The sequence below is a fragment of the Schistocerca serialis genome, chromosome 1, assembly GCF_023864345.2.
Source record: "Schistocerca serialis cubense isolate TAMUIC-IGC-003099 chromosome 1, iqSchSeri2.2, whole genome shotgun sequence".
NCBI lineage: Eukaryota > Metazoa > Arthropoda > Insecta > Orthoptera > Acrididae > Schistocerca > Schistocerca serialis.
In genome coordinates, this window is record NC_064638.1 from 1,286,285,771 (window position 1) to 1,286,309,305 (window position 23,535).

General features: G+C 40.9%; 1 protein-coding gene and 1 long non-coding RNA gene across 4 annotated transcripts in view; one reads left to right on the forward strand and one right to left on the reverse strand.

Annotated features, from left to right (window-relative positions):
- Window positions 1–23,535, forward strand: part of LOC126419687 (uncharacterized) — a 181,863-nt gene that overhangs the window by 109,777 nt on the left and 48,551 nt on the right. The gene's annotated exons all lie outside the window — the stretch shown is intronic.
- LOC126419648 (DNA topoisomerase 2-binding protein 1-A-like) overlaps window positions 1–23,535 on the reverse strand; it is a 266,920-nt gene that overhangs the window by 49,549 nt on the left and 193,836 nt on the right. For both annotated transcript variants that reach the window (XM_050086847.1, XM_050086840.1), the window contains exons 15-17: window positions 20,428–20,642; window positions 2,727–3,313; window positions 1,152–1,214 (exon numbers count right to left, since the gene is read on the reverse strand). In XM_050086847.1, coding sequence (XP_049942804.1) covers window positions 1,152–1,214; window positions 2,727–3,313; window positions 20,428–20,642 — 865 coding nt within the window. The remainder of the gene's footprint in view (window positions 1–1,151; window positions 1,215–2,726; window positions 3,314–20,427; window positions 20,643–23,535) is intronic.

A 23,535-nucleotide genomic window follows, 5' to 3' on the forward strand; every position in this document is an offset into this window, starting at 1 on the left:
GAAGGAAACACTTCACAGCATTCGCTTCAGAACTGCTACAAATTCATCAGGCAATAGACCGCACTGCTTGAACTGTCAACACAACTGGCACTGCTAAGAGTATCCTACAACTTCCACATTGCTGGCAACAGGTTATACACAATACTGGTGACTACTTTGAAGGTCAGTGAAACTTCAAAACACGTATCTATTTTGTACATGCTGTAAATAAATAGTGGCCACAATTAAAGTTCCAACCCTCATAAATGGTTACACAGATACATGCATTTTACAGTTGTGTTTATATCTCGGCAGGACCTACCAGTCACAACTTCTAATAATTTCTCTAGCAAACAAGAAGTACTCAGACACATATCCTTAAAAATGGAACAGAGATGCATATACATAAATCTGAAGTAAGTTTACCCTGTGTTGTCATACAAAAAATGTAAACTTTAGCATGAGATCTCCCTTCTCACAAACTTTTCATTTTTAGTGAATAATATGTCTGGAAATGTGAACATTAATTATATGAACTGGAACAGGCACTAACACACTTCTTTACTAATCAATATGGATGAACTTAACTGTTAAAAGCAGATTAATAATTTAACTTGAAGGCTGCTCAAAACGACAAGTGTTTGCATAACTTCTTGTATGTTTGTGCCACCACTTCACTTCAAGATCACATTTGTATGGTTACACAATGAGTTGGTGTCTTCAAAACTGATATTAGCCTACGGAAAACTATAGTGATTACACGAAAAAAGGTCCTAGTTTAATATAACCCTGATGCTGATACCAAAGCAGATGAACTAGCTTAAGGGACATGGGCGGAGAACTAAATAATCAATGGAATACTCAGGAAAATGACACCGGCATTTATCTTATATGATTTAAGGAAATAATGGAAAAGCTAAACCTGATAATCAAATGGTGATATAAGCCCATCTCCTGAGTGCCACTTCTCGCTCATTAATATCAGTAATTACACTCCAATGTAGGTTTTGATGTTTTGCATGAAGCAATCTTGATGGATAAGATATTACATAAGGTTAAAAGTGCAGAGCCTTATATATATGTAACATCTTACTCAATATCACACTACGATAAAATAACCATCAACCAAAAACTGTGTACAAGATAATAGCAATTTGCAACCTTACACGTACCTTTCTTGGAATTTTTATGCCTCCAAATTTTTCCCATATCTGGCGCTTAATCTCGGACAAAGGCTGAACACAGAAAAAAAAAGAATGTACAATTTTACAATAAAAGTTGTATAATTCTGCACATTATTATTGTTTCTAGAAGTAAAAGCAAATGTAAACTAAAAATCTAATTACTGTCACTGAGTTCGTGTCTCAGTTCCACACAGAGATTTTCACTCACCAAGCGGCGGCAGAACACACACACAAAAGACAGTTGTAATTGGCAAGCTTTTAGAGCCAGTGGCTTCTTCTTCAGGCAAGAGGGTTGAAGGGAAAGGAAGATGGGCGAAGGAAAAGGACTGGAGAGGTATAGAAAAAGGGGTAGATTTCAGAAAAGTCACCCAGAACCGCAGGTCTGGGGAGACTTACTGTACAGGATGAAAAGGAAAGATTTTCCTTCACATTCCGTACAGTAAGTCTCCCCTGACCAGCGGTTCTGGGTGACTTAGCCGAAATCTGCCCCTTTTCCTAGACCTCTCCAGTCATTTTCCTTCACTACACTTCCTTCTCTTCAACCTTTCTACCCAAAGGAGGAGCCACTGGCCCCAAAAGCTTGACAATTACAACTGTCTTTTATGTGTGTGTTCTGCTGCTAACTTAATCTCGTATCTTAGCCAACAGGACTCCCCATATTACTTTCCACAGTGGGTATTAAACAATTGCAGAGCATAATAATTGATGTTAGACTTCAGTGCCAGTGGAATATGGGTGTATTTTAAATGCACCTCCACCTTGTTGTCATTTTTTAGGGCTTACATTCTCACATTGCAGAACCAGATACAGGTTTTTATATGAAGATTGCTTAAGATTTTTTAAAATCCAAAGCTGCCAAAAAATCAGGGAGGCACACTCAACAGTTCCACTATGGAGTCAAACAAAATACTATCATTTTTGGAAGTATTATATTGGTGACAGTAAAACTTTACCACTGTTGATCGGCAAAATGTGTAAATCTCCACACTAAATTACATCAAAATCCTTTATGGTGTTGCGATAACATTTTCGAAATTAGACCACTTGATATGGCATGGTCCTATTACAATATATCAGCTGGAACCCAGAGTCCCATTCAACTGAGACACTGAAGTCATTTGTACTCGTCATCTCTTTCTTAGTAATATGCATCAAACAGTGGAAAATTCAGGATGGAATGTAACAATATTATGAAAAGGAAAATTGCCACTCACCATACAGCAGAGATGCTGAGTTGCAGATAGGCATAACAGAAAGACTGTCACAAATAAAGCTTTTGACGAAGGCCTCATGGGCTGAAAGCTTTATCTGTGACAGTCTTTTTGTTGTGCCTATCTGTGACACAGCATCTCTGCTGTACAGTGAGTGGCAACTTTCCTTTTCATAATATTGTTAGTAATATGCATCAAATTCAAGCATCTATACCCCCTGAAAATCAGGCTCATGTTCATTATGAAAACAATATCACCTCTCAACATATTTACCATTTCCCCTGAATTTCCTTGTATACTTTACAAATAGAGCTACAATGTCAGCTATAAGAGTATTTGAAATTTTTCTCACTGTGCTCAATCGTCTCTTCTTTTCGTCAGGCTCCAGCTTCTCGAATTCTGGTATACTGTCAATCCATCTCTTCCAGTTCTTCCTGGTTGTAGGTGAAGGGTTGGGTTTAAAGACTTGTCCATATGGTGTCTCTGGCGTAGACATGTAGTTTGGAGGCTTTGGGGTTGCTTCATTTGGATCAAATGTCCAACCATTATTGGGTGTTACATTTGCATTGTCTGTGACTGACGATATTAACGTCCTTATCGGCGTTTCCTGGCTGAATGGTGAAAAGCCTAAGTTCTGAGCAGTTCCCATAGGATTTCCAGCAGGTGTTGATGGAGAGTTAACTGGTCCAGTTGTCCTGCGTCTCTCCCTTTCATTTGTTGTTGGTACCTTAGCTGTATCAGGTGGACCCATTGATTTTCTTGCACTGTCTGAACTTCTTGTAACATTTACAGAAGGTACAGTTTCTTCAACAACCAAAGCTGCAGCTTGCGGCTGCTTCTCCTCAGCATTCTGGATTTCCTTTGGTAGTGTTACAGGTGTGCCAAGCTTACTGTGATTAACATCAGAGCCTCTCCCAGAGGAATGACTTCCTTCAACCTCTGAAATTTCAGGAAAGAAACTTTTAGTGTAATGATGAGAGTAATTCACATAAAATAAACAAAAGAGAACTTGCTGACGGACTGCAACTGTGTATCACTGAGACATTGAAGCATGGATCATTGTCAAGGTAAAAGCATCTTTATTGTTACTCAATCCTATATACAAAACATGGATAGCTATAGTCACATATATGTCAAAAAATGTTTATGCCTAGTAGTATCAGCCTGGTTGATAAGGACCTCGGGTTTAGAATGAGTCTACAATTTTAATTTTTCATAATGTTTCATTGTATCATTTTCTCCACTGCAGAGTGAAGTTTGATTTTAAAAGCAAGCAATAAGAACTAAAATCATGAAATTTATTTTTATTAGCTCTTGTGGAATGCAGCAACTAAATAATACTTTAAATGCTGAATCAAGGATTAGGATTTTAGGAAAGTGATATGGTGATGAAGCCAGTAGATACATTTACAAAGAAGGTAATGGAGGAAGTCTGGGGGAAGTAAAATAGTTGCGGGAGACCGAAGTTGTCACTTGCCACATCCGCAGCCGACTGCTGCTCGGTTACAGAAGACACACGTACACAATGGGTCACTTCACAAGTGCTTTTAATGTGTAACTTGGAGCCACCGCAAGGTATGGCAAAAATGGGAGATGCTCTGTCGACAACTGATTTTAACTGACCAATGATTGAACTGAAGCAGACATGGCATTTTGTAGCCCTGAATTTAAACACGTGTCCTAACCTAATCACAACCCCGAGATGTGCAATGTATATGAGAAAATGGTGATCAACAACCTGTGGCAGATCTACAGTCATGATCACTTTGTTCATGGTGTTTAAGGCTATCCTCCATGAGCAAACTCTAGATAGAAAATTTTCAGTTTCAGCGGTAAAAGCAATCTGTAATTTCTTGTTGTCATTGGTTACCTGAAACTATTCTTACACTGGATAAATGGGCTGCCATACTACCAGCTGATGAGCAAACCTGGTCCATACTTCATTGCAGGTAATTGGCGACACAAGCACACTCTGAACGAGAAAAAGAAAAATGATAGGAAGGAAAATAAGAGTGAACAAAAAGTCAATGCAATGATGAAAATGTCGCGGCAAAATATTATTAAAAAAAATTACACTTAAGTCAATTAAATGAATAAAAATAATAATCAAAGTCTTTTGATTAGATTTTTAGGGGAAAAAAAGAAGGAACACTGGGCTATGCAATTACACTTCAGGAAGTTGTTTATCTATGGGTGACCTAGTGGCAACAATTAATTGCAGCCTTCAAAAACTGCTTCACGCAATGTCCTGTGAAGCTTATTTACTGTAAGCTGATCTCTGTGATTACAACAACAATACATGTGGCACTAAACTGTATCTTACGTGGAAGAATACAGTAGTATTTGGTTAGTGCTGTGTATGAAATGTTTATTTTGTTATCAGCGTGTGTGTGTTTCTACCATGTGTAATGCAATATGAAACTAACTAACTACAGACACACACCCAGGACCTGGGACCCAAACATCAAGAAAGAAAGCCAGACAAGGAATTGGAAATGAACTGACAAGATCTTGTGGCAGTTTGGCAACTGCGAACAGTTCAGGTGTGACGTTGAGGGCTCTGGTTGGAGGAAATCAGTTAAAACACATGACGTGTCAACTATCAAGACATTTGATCTGACTGTAGTTTGCACGTCGTGATGATACTATGTAGTATCTCACATTTTTCCAATTTCAACAGTTCACTGATTGGGACCTGTAACCTTTTTATTTTATGAAGTTTGTATTACAGATCTGTTACAGTGGCATTACATATATTTTAGCAATTAGTTTCAAACAGAATGGTTCATTCTCGAGCCTGACATATTGAGGCTGCACTAAAAGTGCCTCATCTTAATGACAAACACCTAAAATTGACAATACAGGCATCATACAGTGACAGTAGAACATATTCTCACTATACATGTCCATATGTCAAACATTCTCTGCAGTTGTCAAAGTGTTGTACTTGAGTAGATGCAGCTGCTTCCCCCTAAAAACTCTGTCAGAATGCTGTGCACCATCCACATGTATTCAAGTGACATAATTCTGAAAACCCTACTTATTAAAAGCAAGAATTAACAGTATTTTGTTAACTACTTATGGCTATAAAATTTTGCCTGTACATTATGTAAACTGCATCAAGGAGGACATACTTTTGTAAGGATTAATGTCTTCCATAAGATGAATGCTGTCACATAATTTAACACATTTCTTCGTTTGTGATGGTTTCCGTGCCAGTAATAACGCTACAACATTGTGTGATGGGAAAGATGTCCAATGGAAAGTATGCAGACATGCAAAAGGAATAGCTTTTCTGTGAGCCTGGGGTTGCTGTTTGGAAGGTGAGGCATAATGTTCAAAGTCTGGCTCTTCATGCATTAAGAACTAAAAGTTTTTGAATGTCTTCTACATGAATATTAAAGTGACATAGGAAAAGTGTAATTAGTAATTTATACATTGTTGTGAATTTTTTGATGTGTCACTAGTGCATTCTTTTGTATAGGGATTTTTACAACCAAAGTTGATCAACATTAGTGGAGAGCCCAGACCAATGTATACTTCCTGAAGAGGCTCAGTAGCTTTTTCAGGAGTTGCATGGGCAACAGTCCGGATGATTTACTGACCTAGCCTTGTAACATTAGCTAATAAGGCAGGGTTTGAACTGAAATCAGAAAAAAATTTAGGACTTTTAATCACCTTTCCTTTACTGACAATAGTTGCAATCAACGCTCTAGTGAGTTCAAGAATAAAGTAAATGTGCATCACGTGTAGGCAATTATCATGTTTTGTGTAAAATCCATTAGATGGGCCCCGTAATAATTTGAATATCTGCATCCTGTAGCTTTCCAGTCCCAAGTTTGACCTGCTGGCGGCACATCTCTCCCGCCACATGACCCAGCTCCACCCTCATTAGGTTTCGATAGCCACTGAGAAACAATCCAGCATATGCCATTTTGACTTTGGACGATTTGGTTTGTAATTCACATTTTTAAGCTGAAAGAATCTTGCTGTGAGAATTCTACATCTTTGTCTCCCCTTTATCATGAAAGTGCTCATGAAATTATGAGTTTTGCAATATAATTTGTGGGCATAGCACTCTGTCAAGTGCAGCAACCAAGCAATTTACCTTTACCTTTTTTACTTTTATTGTTATTTTTGACTGTAAGCTGGTAGGAGGACAGAAAGAAAGAGAACGTGATCTGACAGTTTTATCGTCAACACCAAAAACAGGTATCTACCACTGCCAGAGTTAAGTGGAAAAGAGGCTCAGGTAGAACATGGAGCAGGAAATGTGCAGCACACTTCAGCCGAGGCCAAGAAGCCTAGGGATGGGGCATATGATAGGTGGTGACCTGACAAGATAGCTTCCCTGACTCTGGCACCAGCGTACACTTTGTTGAGCTGTTCCGGCATCATGATCGACCACACCTTGATGGAGCTGTGAGGTGAATCAATGTGGGGTTAGGAATGGCTATGAGGACAGCCAACTTTGCTCATGTTTCTCTGGTGCCTGTCAGGACTATCAACAGATGGGGTTTCACTAGGTATGGCCTACACCTAAACAGGAGTGGGAAGGGAAGATTGGTACAGTTGATTCATGAAAGCATAGGGGGTGGATCTCGGGTAACACATGGTCAAATACCTGTTATCATAGGTAGGAAACGTAGGTCTTATTTAGGATAAATCCAGACAGCAGGTTCCCCCGTCTAAAGAGTATCTCCAGCAGTTTAAAAAATACTGAAACAATCAATCACAAAGATTTTAACACTTCAAATATCACATATACCAGATGTCACAAAGAAAAACAAACCACTGGAAAGAGTAACGTGGGGCATTTCGCAGACTTAACAATCCTCCGTCAAAACATGCAATCAATAAAAAATAAAATACAACTATTAGAAGTTGAGTTCCAATCTTTGAACTGCACTGTAGTTTGTATTACTGAACACTGGTGTAGAGACACAGAAATCCAACATGTAGTATCATCATTCTATGAAAGGGCAAACTTTTACTGCAGAACTGCTTCAAGGAGTGGAGGATCATGCGTTTATATCAGGAAAGGAACACATTTCATATCAAGACATGGCCTCAGTACAGTAAGTGAAGACAAACACTTTGAAATATCAGCTATTGAATTAACAGGGCTTGATATCACCAAGAAATTAATCAGTTTGTGTGTGTATAGATCTCCCAGTGGTAGTGTGGACAATTTTTTCAATAAATTAACAGAAGTTCTAGATAAAGCCTCAAGTACAAAGGTCAACATAATTGTGTGTGGGGACATTAACATCAACACTAATATCATAAATGAATCCAGCAGCACCTTCATAAAGATCCTTCAAAGTTTTGGCATGTCCCTATTCTTCAATAGTGCAACAAGGGTTACCACAATGACTACATCAGTAATTAACCATGTGGTCATAAATGTGGACAGGGAAATATGTGATGTAGCTGTAAAGATCTCTGACTATCAGACATCTCTGTCAAATAACAGTAAAATCAGGTATCGAATCATTCCCTAAACTACAAGCCTACAAACGACATCTATCAAAAATCATGGAATGTACAAAGTGTTAGGAAGAAGAAAGTGCTGCTGCTGGGTAGTAGCCATAGGCTAGGTGTAGGCCCTCAGTTATAGGAAAGTTTAGGGGCGGCGTACCAGGCCACCAGCATCTTCAAGCCAAATGCAGGGCTAAGTCATGTGATAGAGGACCTAGGGTCTTTATGTAAGGACTTTACAAAAGAGGACCATGTAGTAGTAGTGGATGGGGCGGGAAACAGTTTGCAGAGTAGGAGGAGACAAGATGTCGTATTTCCAGTAGGTGACGATAGTATCCGTCGCAATTCCACTGGATGATCATGTGGAGACAGACCAGGTTACACATAAAGAAGCCGAGAGCAGGTCACATCACCCAGTCAATGATCGTCACCGACAAGGATGAGGTGACATTCATAAATAAGAGGTCGGACTCAGGTTGCGAGGGGGTAAATGACACCTCCAGGGGCAGTGGGGGGGGGGGGGGGGGGCAGCCTTGTCTTGGAACTTATGTTTCTTCTTCTTCTTCTTCTTTTCGTTCTCCTCCTCCTCTTTCAGAAGTGGAGGAGGGCAGGGCACAGTGGGGGCACTGGCATTGGCACGATCTGGAACTGAAAGAGAGCAGGCGACCTTGGAATGCGCAGATGGTGCGTCTCATGGCCAAGTTGTGGCAGGAGGCTTCCGGCCTGAGAGACGCCGGGGGGGGGGGGGGGGGGGGGGGGGGGGGGTCCTGGGAGCCCCATCACCTGCAGGTGCCGAAGAAGGGGGGGCACTACTACTGCTGGGGACGGGGAGGTGCTCCTGGATGGGATGTCAAGGGAACTTCAGAGGAGGAGGAGGGGAGAGTGAGGGGTGCTGGTGTAAGGAAGAGGTAGGAAGGGTAAAGGATGTAACTGAGGCAAACGTTGAAGGTAGCAACACTGGATGAAGTCTCTCATACTTTTGGTGAGCCTCAGTATAAGACAAGCGATCCAGGGACTTGGACTCTTGGTTCTTCTTTTCTCTCTTGTAAGTCGGGCAATCCGGCTAGCAAGGGGGGCGGCAGTCATGACAAATTGACACATCCAGGTGGCGGAACACAGGGGCACAGAGTGGGTGTGCACAGTCACCACACAGAGGGTCCACCATTCAGCGGGAAGACATATGTCCAAAACGCGAGCACCGAAAGCAGCTCATGGGGTGGGGGGAATTTGGCTTCACGTTACATCTGTAGCACAAAACCTTGACCTCCTCTGGGAGGGTATCCCTCTCGAAAACCAGAATGAAGGCACCAGTATCAGTGTGGTTGTCTTTGCGTCCCTTCTGCACACGTTGAACAAAATGAACGCCGCGTTGTTCCAGATTAGTCTGAAGTTCCTCATCAGATTGCAGGATGAGGTCCCTTTGAAAAATCGCTCCCTGGACCACATTCAGTGGATGGTGAGGAGTAATAGACACTGAGACATTGCCAAGACAACCAAACGAATGAAGAGCTGTGGATTGGACAACACAAGAACAGGGTGTATATGTGGACAAGGATAAAAAAAGTTCCTGAGTTTTTCCTGGATTTCCCAGTCAAAAACGCACTTTTTCCCCCCACATGAAAATACACTTCTTCCAAGGTGAAATACACACTTTTTCCATGATAAGTGGCAGTATACTTTCCATTGGAGCTGTAAAAACATCAATCCTTGGAACACTAAAGGTTTTATACATCAACATGGAACTTCAGAGAACAAAAAAAATCTGCCGAAAACAGTTTTGGAAAGATATTTTCCACATGATCTGTTAGAAATATATTTGTTTCAGCAGTTGCCAGAGAGTGCCCGGAAACAGGCGTTACTGCAGATGGGCAGACATGATAACTGGTATTAAGAGATCTTACATTACGTCATAGAAGAAATAGGATACTGCAAGAGCATTGGAATTTCGCAAATCATACTTAAATGCATAACTCGGCTTAGAGTGCACTTTCGTATGTCCAGTTTCACAATGAAGCAGACCCCAACCTGATATTAAAAATTTTGCAGTTTTCGGGAGTACCAGTACTGTATTATCTCGTGTTTGGTTCTTTATTATGACATAATGCCATACGTGCCAGAAGATGAAAACGTGCACTTGAAATTCAGTGAACAGTTGAAACTATCCAATAGTGTGGAATGAAACACTTCGTTTCTAATGAATGGACTGTCTCTGGGGAAAAGAATAATAAATGCCACACTTATTTAGCAAATCGACAAAAGTAACTTCATTGTTCTTGCAAGGCCACTTACTGCCAAAAATGTGAAAATAAAATAAAATCAGAAAACTGAAACTAATAACATATTTAGCCTTCCGTAATTGTGTGAATGTATTTTAATTCACTTTATAGCTCCAAACTACAGAAGTCCGTTTTGTTTTCATTTAATGTGAGTAGTGTAAACAAAGAGGAAACAGCAAAATCACTAAACGTAAACACGGCTTATGTGGAGACTGCCCCTCCCCATTACAACCCAGACTGCTATGCGCACGCGACAATCTGGTAGCTTGGGGGTGCCAGAAAAATTTTCCAGCTAACATCCGCACTTCAAGTATCTGGAAGTGGCAGATGGTAGTGACCATACAATACACAACTGTGCACACCTGTGAGCCCACAGGCAACTGCTAAAACAAACTTAATGAAAACTGATGTGACATCGTGCTCATCGGGAGTAGTTTATTGTTATGAAGTATTTCATAGTCCTCGTCCTAAAGCACATTTTGCTGTTTATCAGTTCATACCAGTCAAAATTACAAAAATTTAACTGAAGTATAAAGCAATGAAAAATTCACAGGATTCTAAAAAATTTCTGGGATTTTCCTGGTGTTTCTCCTTGATGAAAAAATTCCTGGGGTTTTCCTAGATGTCCCGGAGCATATACACCGTGAAGAAGCTCTGATCAACTGGGAGTCTGACCGTGTCTTACTAAGTGACTATTTCACCAAACTTGTCCTCGATATTCTCCATAAGAAATTAATGGCTTTGTAGTGGTGAATGTGTTCCCATCCATCCTAGTACAGTTGAGAAAGTGTTTCATCGTAAGGCGGCAGTCTGGCCCTCCTGTCATGGTGTAGCAAGGGAAGGGAAGTCTGCCCAGTCATATGAAGCAGCATTCAATGATCCTTCACCATTTGAAGAGACTGCTGTTTGAGAACAGCCAGATTTGTGCAGCTTGATGCGCTTCATGTGCCAAACATCCACCCTGATATCACCTACTCCGATCAGGGGCTCTCTCCATGGGCACCACCCAATTGTAGTAAGGGCTGCCTGACACGGCGGCCATTGATGGGAGTTCTGGTGCCCCCTGGCATACATGGAGAGGGGGCAGCTGAGATATCTGTAGTACGATCCCTGTGTTGTCAGGGGACTCAGCTAGATGGGTATAACAGCCCCATCACATGGACTGGCTACACATGCTTGTGTTCTATCAGGGTGGAAGGTGCTACAGTGGGGAAGTGAGAGGTGAAGGAATGGGGGAGAGGAATCCACACCGTAGATGCTAGGGAGCAAGTTCTTCCCCAAATGGCTCACACTAAAAACAGAAAATTTAGAAGTGGCGGTCAAACCTGAAGCGGGGACTTAAACACCAAAAACTATGGAAGAACGGGAAGAAGGTACAAAATTGCAAGCAATACAGGGAACCAGTGGATAGCCAGGTCGATATAAACCAGAACATCGAGAGACTGTAAGGAGGGGGCAACAGGGAAGGAGTAAGGGTAGGGAGAGAGGGCAGGGTGAAGGAAATGCATTGAGGAAAAAGAAGAATGGGCTACAGTAGCTCAGGGCCCCGTGTGTGTGCCACGTATGAACTCTCGAGAGACCCATGAGCCCCGGGAGGGGTGTTCCTAAAGAGAGATTGGTACGGTACTCCTGCATACTGAGAATGGATGTGACAGTGTGAAAATAAGCAAGATATGTGAAAACTGTTGAGAAAAGGGATCGCTGAACAGCTCCACTTGCTACAATTCTCTCCATATGTAAACACTTTTCTTTCTTTCTATTATACATGTAATGCATACATGAAGAGTACATAAAATTGTCAAAGTCTTATTGATGCAGCATTTCACTAAACTTTATTAATCACAGTATAACTTACAGCCTTATTATGACATTGGTATAGATAGCTCATGTAGAAATATTCCTAATTTATGAAACCAGTAACCATGAGCCCGTCAAAATTCAACTTTACAAATAACAGTCTGAGTCGAGATTGATACAGCTTATTTAGCTTCTCCCCATACTCCATTTTCAAGTAAACATTTTATTTTTATGAAAACTTAATATTTCAAAAGTTATTTGTATTCAAAATTTTCATGTTGAAGCAATGTTCCCGTCTTAAAATGCAAATATGCCAAATTATACTGTTATAGTTTCATAGCCAGAGTTTTTGTGTTACCAAAAAGGTGTCTTTTTACTAAAAACACGTTGTTTTGGGAAATATCTAAATTATAAAATATAACAAAAGCGCTGGCAGGTCGATAGACACACAAACAAACACAAACATACACACAAAATTCAAGCTTTCGCAACAAACTGTTGCCTCATCAGGAAAGAGGGAAGGAGAGGGGAAGACGAAAGGAAGTGGGTTTTAAAGGAGAGGGTAAGGAGTCATTCCAATCCCGGGAGCGGAAAGACTTACCTTAGGGGGAAAAAAGGACAGGTATACACTCACACACACGCACATATCCATCCACACATACAGACACAAGCAGACATATTTAAAGACAAAGAGTTTGGGCAGAGATGTCAGTCGAGGCAGAAGTGTAGAGGCAAAGAAGTTGTTGAGAGACAGGTGAGGTATGAGTGGCGGCAACTTGAAATCAGCGGAGATTGAGGCCTGGCGGATGACGAGAAGAGAGGATATACTGAAGGGCAAGTTCCCATCTCCGGAGTTCGGATAGGTTGGTGTTGGTGGGAAGTATCCAGATAACCCGGACGGTGTAACACTGTGCCAAGATGTGCTGGCCGTGCACCAAGGCATGTTTAGCCACAGGGTGATCCTCATTACCAACAAACACTGTCTGCCTGTGTCCATTCATGCGAATGGACAGTTTGTTGCTGGTCATTCCCACATAGAATGCGTCACAGTGCAGGCAGGTCAGTTGGTAAATCACGTGGGTGCTTTCACACGTGGCTCTGCCTTTGATCATGTACACCTTCCGGGTTACAGGACTGGAGTAGGTGGTGGTGGGAGGGTGCATGGGACAGGTTTTGCATCGGGGGCGGTTACAAGGATAGGAGCCAGAGGGTAGGGAAGGTGGTTTGGGGATTTCATAGGGATGAACTAACAGGTTACGAAGGTTAGGTGGACGGCGGAAAGACACTCTTGGTGGAGTGGGGAGGATTTCATGAAGGATGGATCTCATTTCAGGGCAGGATTTGAGGAAGTCGTATCCCTGCTGGAGAGCCACATTCAGAGTCTGGTCCAGTCCCGGAAAGTATCCTGTCACAAGTGGGGCACTTTTGTGGTTCTTCTGTGGGGGATTCTGGGTTTGAGGGGACGAGGAAGTGGCTCTGGTTATTTGCTTCTGTACCAGGTCGGGAGGGTAGTTGCGGGATGCGAAAGCTGTTTTCAGGTTGTTGGTGTAATGATTCAGGGATTCCGGACTGGAGCAGATTCGTTTGCCACGAAGACCTAGGCTGTAGGGAAGGGACCGTTTGATGTGGAATGGGTGGCAGCTGTCATAATGGAGGTACTGTTGCTTGTTGGTGGGTTTAATGTGGACGGACGTGTGAAGTTGGCCATTGGACAGGTGGAGGTCAACGTCAAGGAAAGTGGCATGGGATTTGGAGTAGGACCAGGTGAAACTGATGGAACCAAAGGAGTTGAGGTTGGAGAGGAAGTTCTGGAGTTCTTCTTCACTGTGAGTCCAGATCATGAAGATGTCATCAATAAATCTGTACCAAACTTTGGGTTGGCAGACTTGGGTAACCAAGAAGGCTTCCTCTAAGCGACCCATGAATAGGTTGGCGTACGAGGGGGCCATCCTGGTACCCATGGCTGTTCCCTTTAATTGTTGGTATGTCTGGCCTTCAAAAGTGAAGAAGTTGTGGGTCAGGATGAAGCTGGCTAAGGTGATGAGGAAAGAGGTTTTAGGTAGGGTGGCAGGTGATCGGCGTGAAAGGAAATGCTCCATCGCAGCGAGGCCCTGGACGTGCGGAATATTTGTGTATAAGGACGTGGCGTCAATGGTTACAAGGATGGTTTCCGGGGGTAACAGATTGGGTAAGGATTCCAGGCGTTCAAGGAAGTGGTTGGTGTCCTTGATGAAGGATGGGAGACTGCATGTAATGGGTTGAAGGTGTTGATCTACGTAGGCAGAGATACGTTCTGTGGGGGCTTGGTAACCAGCTACAATGGGGCGGCCGGGATGATTGGGTTTGTGGATTGTTGCTGGTCAGTTTCACCTGGTCCTACTCCAAATCCCATGCCACTTTCCTTGACGTTGACCTCCACCTGTCCAATGGCCAACTTCACACGTCCGTCCACATTAAACCCACCAACAAGCAACAGTACCTCCATTATGACAGCTGCCACCCATTCCACATCAAACGGTCCCTTCCCTACAGCCTAGGTCTTCGTGGCAAACGAATCTGCTCCAGTCCGGAATCCCTGAATCATTACACCAACAACCTGAAAACAGCTTTCGCATCCCGCAACTACCCTCCCGACCTGGTACAGAAGCAAATAACCAGAGCCACTTCCTCGTCCCCTCAAACCCAGAATCCCCCACAGAAGAACCACAAAAGTGCCCCACTTGTGACAGGATACTTTCCGGGACTGGACCAGACTCTGAATGTGGCTCTCCAGCAGGGATACGACTTCCTCAAATCCTGCCCTGAAATGAGATCCATCCTTCATGAAATCCTCCCCACTCCACCAAGAGTGTCTTTCCGCCGTCCACCTAACCTTCGTAACCTGTTAGTTCATCCCTATGAAATCCCCAAACCACCTTCCCTACCCTCTGGCTCCTATCCTTGTAACCGCCCCCGATGCAAAACCTGTCCCATGCACCCTCCCACCACCACCTACTCCAGTCCTGTAACCCGGAAGGTGTACATGATCAAAGGCAGAGCCACGTGTGAAAGCACCCACGTGATTTACCAACTGACCTGCCTGCACTGTGACGCATTCTATGTGGGAATGACCAGCAACAAACTGTCCATTCGCATGAATGGACACAGGCAGACAGTGTTTGTTGGTAATGAGGATCACCCTGTGGCTAAACATGCCTTGGTGCACGGCCAGCACATCTTGGCACAGTGTTACACCGTCCGGGTTATCTGGATACTTCCCACCAACACCAACCTATCCGAACTCCGGAGATGGGAACTTGCCCTTCAGTATATCCTCTCTTCTCGTCATCCGCCAGGCCTCAATCTCCGCTGATTTCAAGTTGCCGCCACTCATACCTCACCTGTCTCTCAACAACTTCTTTGCCTCTACACTTCTGCCTCGACTGACATCTCTGCCCAAACTCTTTGTCTTTAAATATGTCTGCTTGTGTCTGTATGTGTGGATGGATATGTGCGTGTGAGTGAGTGTATACCTGTCCTTTTTTCCCCCTAAGGTAAGTCTTTCCGCTCCCGGGATTGGAATGACTCCTTACCCTCTCCTTTAAAACCCACTTCCTTTCGTCTTCCCCTCTCCTTCCCTCTTTCCTGATGAGGCAACAGTTTGTTGCGAAAGCTTGAATTTTGTGTGTATGTTTGTGTTTGTTTGTGTGTCTATCGACCTGCCAGCGCTTTTGTTCGGTAAGTCACCTCATCTTTGTTTTTATATATAATTTTTCCCACGTGGAATGTTTCCTTCCATTATATTGATATTATAAAATATAACTTTCTAGAAAATTACTGGCAGGTTTTGAAAATCCCAGTGCACAGAAAATCATAACACAGTACCTCTCATTTTTCTGATTATATAGCTTTTAGTTAACATAACTTCACCACCAACAGTGCAACCCCTGTAAGCCATCATCTTTGAGACTGGGATATGCGTCAGAATAAAAAAGGGGTTGGATTATCAAAAAGTACAGAAAAATATGGATTTACATTAAAGTAAACAATCTCTCAACTAAAAAATGACTACTCTACATATGTACATCGCTCTCTACAGTGAAAACACTGCAATAAACTGCAGAAAAGCTGTTGTTATTACATACTAGTAAAGAGCAATACTGTATAGCACGCATGTGCTGTACATAAAGTACATATGTACAGTACTGTAAAAATTGAAGGTAGCCTATAAATTACTAAAAAATTACTTACAAAGAAAGTTAGTTATACTTTTTTATGTAGTAGATGATATTCTGGACTTAGCTGCAGGGTTCCTCCAAAATGTACATACGTGTAGTGTGGTTGAGTGCTGCTCGATGTACTGAAGGGCAGTATCAAAAGCATTCTTGACGTCTGTGTTTCAAATCCAAGGAGGAGGATCGTCGTCGTTTGTCATCTTCATCGTCTGAGCCCTTGTTCACACTTTCTTCAGTATTTTTTTTTCCAAAACAATAATAATCTGGTTGTCACTGAGCTCTTCAATGGTTTCACAGTTGTTTGTCACACTAGGCAATCCACTACTCAACTTCACTGGCCACGACATTCGACTGTACAGTTTGTAGATTCTTAATTATCTGCATGTCATCGTCTTGCTTACGTTTGATCTAGTCACTTTTGGTCATAAATTCCGATCAACGCTAACACTAAGATTTCCGCAGTGTGTCAGGGTTTAGTTCCTCTCATGACTCAGCAACTGTAGGGAAAGCATCTATGACAGTGAGGAATTTCATAGCTTCAAGTTCATTAAAACCTCCTTCGAACTTTTCTAAAATTGAGCTGATGTAGTTTCTGCGATACTGTGTCTTTAGCCATACTATGACTCCCAGATCCATTGCTGGATTTGGTGGAAGAAGGATAGCTTTTGTGTCCCTTTTCACTACGTCCTCTTCAGATGGTTGTGATGGTGTGTTATTCAATGACAACTGAGCATAAACAGGGAGCTTTTATTGTTTCAAGGCTTTTTCGACAGACTGAACAAACCCTTCGTTGAACTAAATCTTCACAAAACCATGACTTTCAAAGACTGCAGTCCATCCATGCAGATTTTTTTATTTCAGTAATAGTCCATCAAGGAAGATAAGTTAGTTTTGTTTTTGAATGCCGCAAACTTCTTACATTTGCCAATAACAAACAGGGGAAGCTTGTGTGTGCCATATGTGTTGCTGCAAGGAGCAATGGGTAGCCCAACTTATTTTAAGTTTTGTTCCTGCCATGGTTTCATCTGATGCAGGGAGCATTTTGTTTGGCAGCATTTTATAGTTTAGGCCTGCATTGTCTATGTTATACATTTGGAAAGGTAACAAGTCCTTTTATTTGACAAGTTCTTGAAATTTCACAGAAAACTCCTTAGCAGCCTCAGCATTAACTTATACTTGCTCACCAGAAAATTAAACAAGCTTCACACTGTGACTGGCTTTCCAGCAATGATTCCAACCTTTGCTAACTGCGAACTCACTTTTGGCTTCTAGTTTTTGCGCAAAACTATTGCCTTTTCTTTTATTATGAGCCCAGATATCAGGATTCCTTTCCTTCTTTCTTGGTGAAACCATTTCCATAATGCACTGTCAAGTAGTTCAAGTTTTTAATGTTTTGCGATTCTTAAGAGAGCTTTCACCATTTATCATCACTGTAAATGATTCAATGTCTTTCCGGTTTCTTCTCCAATCCAAACACTGACACTGAGTTCCTTGGCAATTTTTTAAAATGATTCATAGCCCTGCTAATTTTTCATTGTTTACCTTTCACTCCTGACATTTTGAAAAAACACACACACAACTGCACACTACACAATGTAAAACAAATATGTACAGTACTGTAACAAATACAGAAGAACAGTGTCATACAATCATCAAGCAGTTAGCACTAAAAACTTCACAGTGCAGTACTGTACAAAAAACACAGTGACAAACTATATGAGAGATGACAGAGCATTAAAAGGGACAAGTGATAACAACAATAAACCTGTAAACAATAATACAGTACATAACAATGGCATGACGTGTAATGAGCCATGGTAAAAAGTCACGGACAGTTCGGCTCAAGCACAGTCTGATCAATCAGAGTGGCATACCAGCCGAGGGTGGACAAGAGAGGTTCTCCTTTATTTTATTTTTGTCCACTTTTACTTTTCTGTTTTTTGTACTAATATCTAAAATTTAACAGCACAATATCTTACCATTTTGTTGTTTTAATACTAACCAAGTTTTTTTTTTTTATAAGCATCATGCACAAAACCTCTGTCAGTCTGTAACTAGTATAACTAGTCGTCAATAAGTAGAAACAGTGTGTTCAGTATCCCTTACTTCGTTGTCAGTTGCTACCCATTATTCATCGTGCAAACATCGACATTAACTAGTCTTTGCTGCTTAAGAAATAGTGTGAACATTGCGAAAACAATCATATTTTGTTAAGCTTACCAGTTTATGTTGTGAAATATCATAATACATTATAAAACAAACAATGGAAATGGCTTTCCTTCCGTCCCACAACCCTGTGATGTTTTCATTTGTTACTTTTCTCTATAGCATTACTTTTCTCAGTGTCCATTCTTTCCTGTTATTTGACTGCCTTCTACACCACATCTACTGCCAAAGCTACATTGGTAATACATTATAACCAAGCTAATCATCAAAACTGAATAACTATTTATAATGCAAATAATAACAGGAGGAAGCTCAGACAAAATAATATACAGGTGACTGTCAGGATACAGACAGCTTGGTAATGGTTCAGTTAGAAAAAAACAGACTGAAGCAGGTATAAGTCCTACACCTAGACTACAATCCATAACCTTTATGGATGAGATGATGGCAGGAGTGGGATCTCAAACAGGAGCAATATGAAAGCAATGGTGTTAGCAGGTGTCTTAATGGTCTGGGGAAATGAAAAGAGAGGCACAAGAAAGACTAAATGTATGGGAGAAAATGGTGGAACGGTATGGATTGGAGTTTAATGCAAAGCAGGGTGAAATGATGGTGACAACGAGAAATCAGATGAGATTAGAAATGTATAGAAGTATTTAGAGAACAAGTACTGAATACATTGGAAAGTTTCAAGCACATGGAAGCATCATAGAAGACAGAGGAAGGAATGATAAGGGAGATTTGTGAAGGTGTTACTGCTCAGCGTAATAAGCAAAGACGTACAACCCAAAAGCATGGAAGTGCTATACTGAGAATATTATTGCTCAGATACTCATGGGTGCATCAAAAATGTGAGTAATGAAGAAGAAAAGGTATACAAGCTAGATACGTGCATGGCGTAAAATTTCAAAGAAGCAGAATAATACTACTAGAATGGAGAGATTAAGGAATGAGATGATAACAGAAGTAGTGAAAGAGAAACATATGCAAGAGACCACATAAGAGACACGGTTAAGAAGGTAGTTGGCGTGATACTGAGAGAGGCACACAAAATAACAGGAGGCAAAAGACCTGGAGAAACACAGTGACAGATGGATCCCAGCAGTGAAGAACAGTGTGATGAAGAAAGGAGAAGACTGGGGCAGACTGATAGAGATAAATGTGGTGGTCCAGGTAAAGATGGGGATGCTTATGTTTGAAACAGACCCAGCTAGGGGCTAGAAACTGTAGACGATGTGATGACGATTATTATTATGATTATGATGATGAACTAGAAAGAAATAAAATTTTAAAATCCCATCAGAAGAGGAAGTGGCCATAAAACTAGAAATAAATACAGACAGTCAAAATGAAACAATATTGAAATAAAGACAACTGTTCACAGAGCATTAACACACCAAAATAAAACACCAGCATTGAAGGCATCTAGCACTTTGCGGTAAGAATCTTATTTTGATTCACAAGCTAACTGCAGCAATAATGAAGTTAGATATAGTAGTGGAAGATATTAAGAAAGAAGTTTGAAATGGAAATGTTTGAATGTATCACTATACCTAACTGTGAAACTGTTTGCCATTCCTCTGGCTACTCTATTGATGAGACTAGCATACTGGTGCTCCATGAGTGGTATTATTTTAGTTTTTGTTTTGTCCTTAAAGCACTTAAGGTGCAAAAGTTTCCCCACCTGTATTCTGATTAATTTTTACACCAGTCAGAATTTATTTTCAAGTAACTTTAAAACAAAAATTAAAACCATGTACCAGACTGGAACTCAAAATCCAGAATCTTTGCCTTTCTTCTGCAAATGCTAACTGAACTTTCCAGGTGGGTCATGCCTGGACCGATTAGTCAGTACAGCATATGCCAGTGAAAGGCAAATGATACAAGTTCAAGTCCTTGTCCAGTACAGATTTAATGTACTAGGAAATTTCAAATCAGCACACACTCTGCAACAGAGAAAATTAATTCGGAAGACTAAAGCTGTCTCAGCTAAAACTTTTGTCAATGCTTTGCAAATTTATGTAAGTGTCACCACCTATATTCTATTTTACCGAGGATAAAAAAAAAAAAGAAGAAGGAAAGAAAGAAAGAAAGAAGAGAGAGAGTGAATTCTTTTTACCTTTAGGGGAGCTTGGTTCTTTAACAAGGTAAGGCTCTTCATTAACACATCTCCCCTCACGTGCACAAGCCAGCAGCCACCTATGGTTCACTGCAGGAACACTCCATTTCAAAGCTGCCAAATATTTTTTGCTGCCAGGCTCTGGACAGATAAGATGTGTCGATGCAATAGCACCCTTCTCTGGGTTATTTACTCTTGCAAAAGTCTCTTGTGTTCTGTGAACAGGAAAGAATTGGCATAAATATTTTACACGTCGAACGGAAATGAAGCTTATAGTGTCGCACAATAGTTGAACGAATTGTGAGCAGTTTTTTTAATGAATCCAGTGAACATACATAGAATAACATTGAGGGCGGACTTCTATCAAAAGCAAAATTTCATGAACGGCTGACTGTACCCACTGATGTTGCGTTTGAAGTCTATTTCTACTTCTCCTAAATTTAGGGCTACAATAACGCAATATTATAATTTTTCTTAGGCACTAGTATACATGATTTAATATAGAACCATATTTATTTAATATAATGGTAATTAATTTACCTAATATAGAGGAGAAGGGCATGAAAGGGAGATACTATTTGAAAAGGAACTGAGAAAATGTTCTAGCCTACCCCACTGCCAATCCATTTGTTCATACAGGGTGATCCAGAACTATGGCAAAAAAATTTCATAAGTTGTTCAGGGATATTTTCTGAGTATTTTGGTACTAATTACATGTGGTATCCAGCGCCTCATTACATAGTGATAAGGTAATTATGATTTATTCAGCTTAGCTGCCAGAATTATCTTTGTCTCTGTGAAAATGCTTTCAACATAGTGAAAAAGCCTGTGGTACGCAATCACCAAAATGTGATAGCAGAAAGGATCCAGTTATTTATGGATATCTGTGTACGCATGCGAAACTACTTTGATGTGGTTGCCATAGGTGAGCATAGCATCATCGTGCTACTTTTTGACTGCTTACAGTGAATCCATAGACATGATGCCTATTGGCCAATTCTTCACCAGTAGCCTATCCGCACGTGTGCTTCACTGTTAATGCACAACTAACATTGCTGGAAAAACAAACCTGGGACAGGACTGAGCAGTACAGAATATAGGACCGAGCAGTACTGAATACAAGCTTGAGCACAACAAGATAAGAAGGGCATTACTGTTGTCAACAGCAGGTACTGTGAGCAAATGGAACAAATTTGTTTCCAAACAATACATGCAGCACATACCATCAACATTTGCACTTTTATGCAATACCAATACAAGGTGTAAGAAAGCAAACAAAACAATTACCCTCAAACCAATTCAGAAGGGGTTGCTAGATTTTTTGCTAGTAGGTATGAACAACATGCAAGTATTATGGAGATGCTTCAGGAATTCAAATGGGAAAGCCTGGAGGGCAGGCGACATTCTTTCCAAAGAAAACTATTGGGAAAATTTGGAGAACCAGCATTTGATGCTGACTTCAGAATGATTCTACTGCCGCCAATGTATATTTCGTGTAAGGACCATGAAGATAAGATATGATAAATCAGGGCTCATATGGAAGTATGCAGACAGTCGCTTTTCCCTCGCTCTATTTGTAAGTTTAATAGGAAAGGAAGGTACCTTTCACTGTGTACCGTTTAGTGACTTGCGGAGTTTATATGTGTATATAGGTGTAGATGTCGATGTAACGAGCCACTGGAGACCTACAGTCCCTTATGCCAAAATAATCTGTAAATATTCCTTAATAACCTCCAAAATTTTGTTGCTGGAGTTCTGGTCCACCCTGTATATTGAGCAAGCAGCAAAGGAAACCAAGGCCAAGTACGGAAATGTGACAGCCACTAAACATATGATGGGTCTTCTTTTAATTTATATCCCACATCTCTCCTCCTCCCCTCCCCCCCCCCCCCCTCCCCTCCCCTCCCCTCCCACTACCTTGAGGAGCAGGTAGACATATGTGCCACTTTTGGATATGCTGAATCAGAATTCTAGGAGATTTGCTTGTAGATCAGACAGAACATGGCAGGTGTGAATCATTGGCATTCTTCAGTCGAAGTACCAGACGTAGCTACGTTTACAATTATCTTATGAAGATCCAACTGTTGAATCTCCCAGTGTGGACGTCCAGAGGCACATCACGAGACACCCTGTTCTTTTTTTAATAAACCGTCTGCATTTATTTGTTTTTCTTTCAGTTTTACTTCAGCGTTTTGCTTACACCATTGAACACGATTGGAATGAGAACCCCTGCACTTGCGTTGGTGTGTGTACATCAGCGGTCAGTCACTACTTTGTGACTAATAGTTCATATACTGTGGAGAAACAAACCTAATTGCTGTTAAAAAGAAAAACAATTATTCCAGATTTATTGAACCAGCAAAATTTAAATTTTTTTACTTTCACATTTTGAGCAATATAAAGTCAGTGAGAGTAATTTGTTCACTTTTGCTTGTTGTGTTTCCCACGCTTTACTGTATCTTACACCTTTTTGGGTCAGTCTGCTGAAAAGTATAAAAATAGGGTTTTTCTGTAATTATTTTACTGCAGCAAAAAAGTTATTTGTTTGTGATCAGGAAGCTAATGTTTTGTGTGGGGTCAGGGATTTACAGGCTTCTCCTGAAACACCTTATTTCTCTGTCAATAGGCAGTGGATTTTTACTATTTATTATGTTCCACATTTTTCCCAAAGTATGTGGAATAACACAGGTCTGAGACATGAAAACTGTTTCAGATTTAAGAAGTGATTATTATAGTGTTTTCAATGCTGATTTCGAAAAAATAGTGAAAAACTTTAATCATGTACAGTTATTTCACAAACTGCTTGTCTAATTTTAGCTTTTTTCGATATTTCAGCACTCTAGTGAGTTTGAATCTTGGTTTTTAGGATCTCCATAAACTGTTATTTAGCCGTTTTTATACTAGATATATATAAAATGAAGAGTAATTAGGAGAAACCAGCAGTATTTTTCATGTCAGTGCCTGTCTGTCGCACTGCCCCTTCCCCTGCCATCACCAAGCAGTGAGCTGCTGCTACTGTCCTTCAGTTCAAAATATCTCTTCACTCTGTGCTGTTCATGTGTTGTTGTTACTAGTGCCTTAAAGTAGTGACTGTTTTCTTGTGTTGTG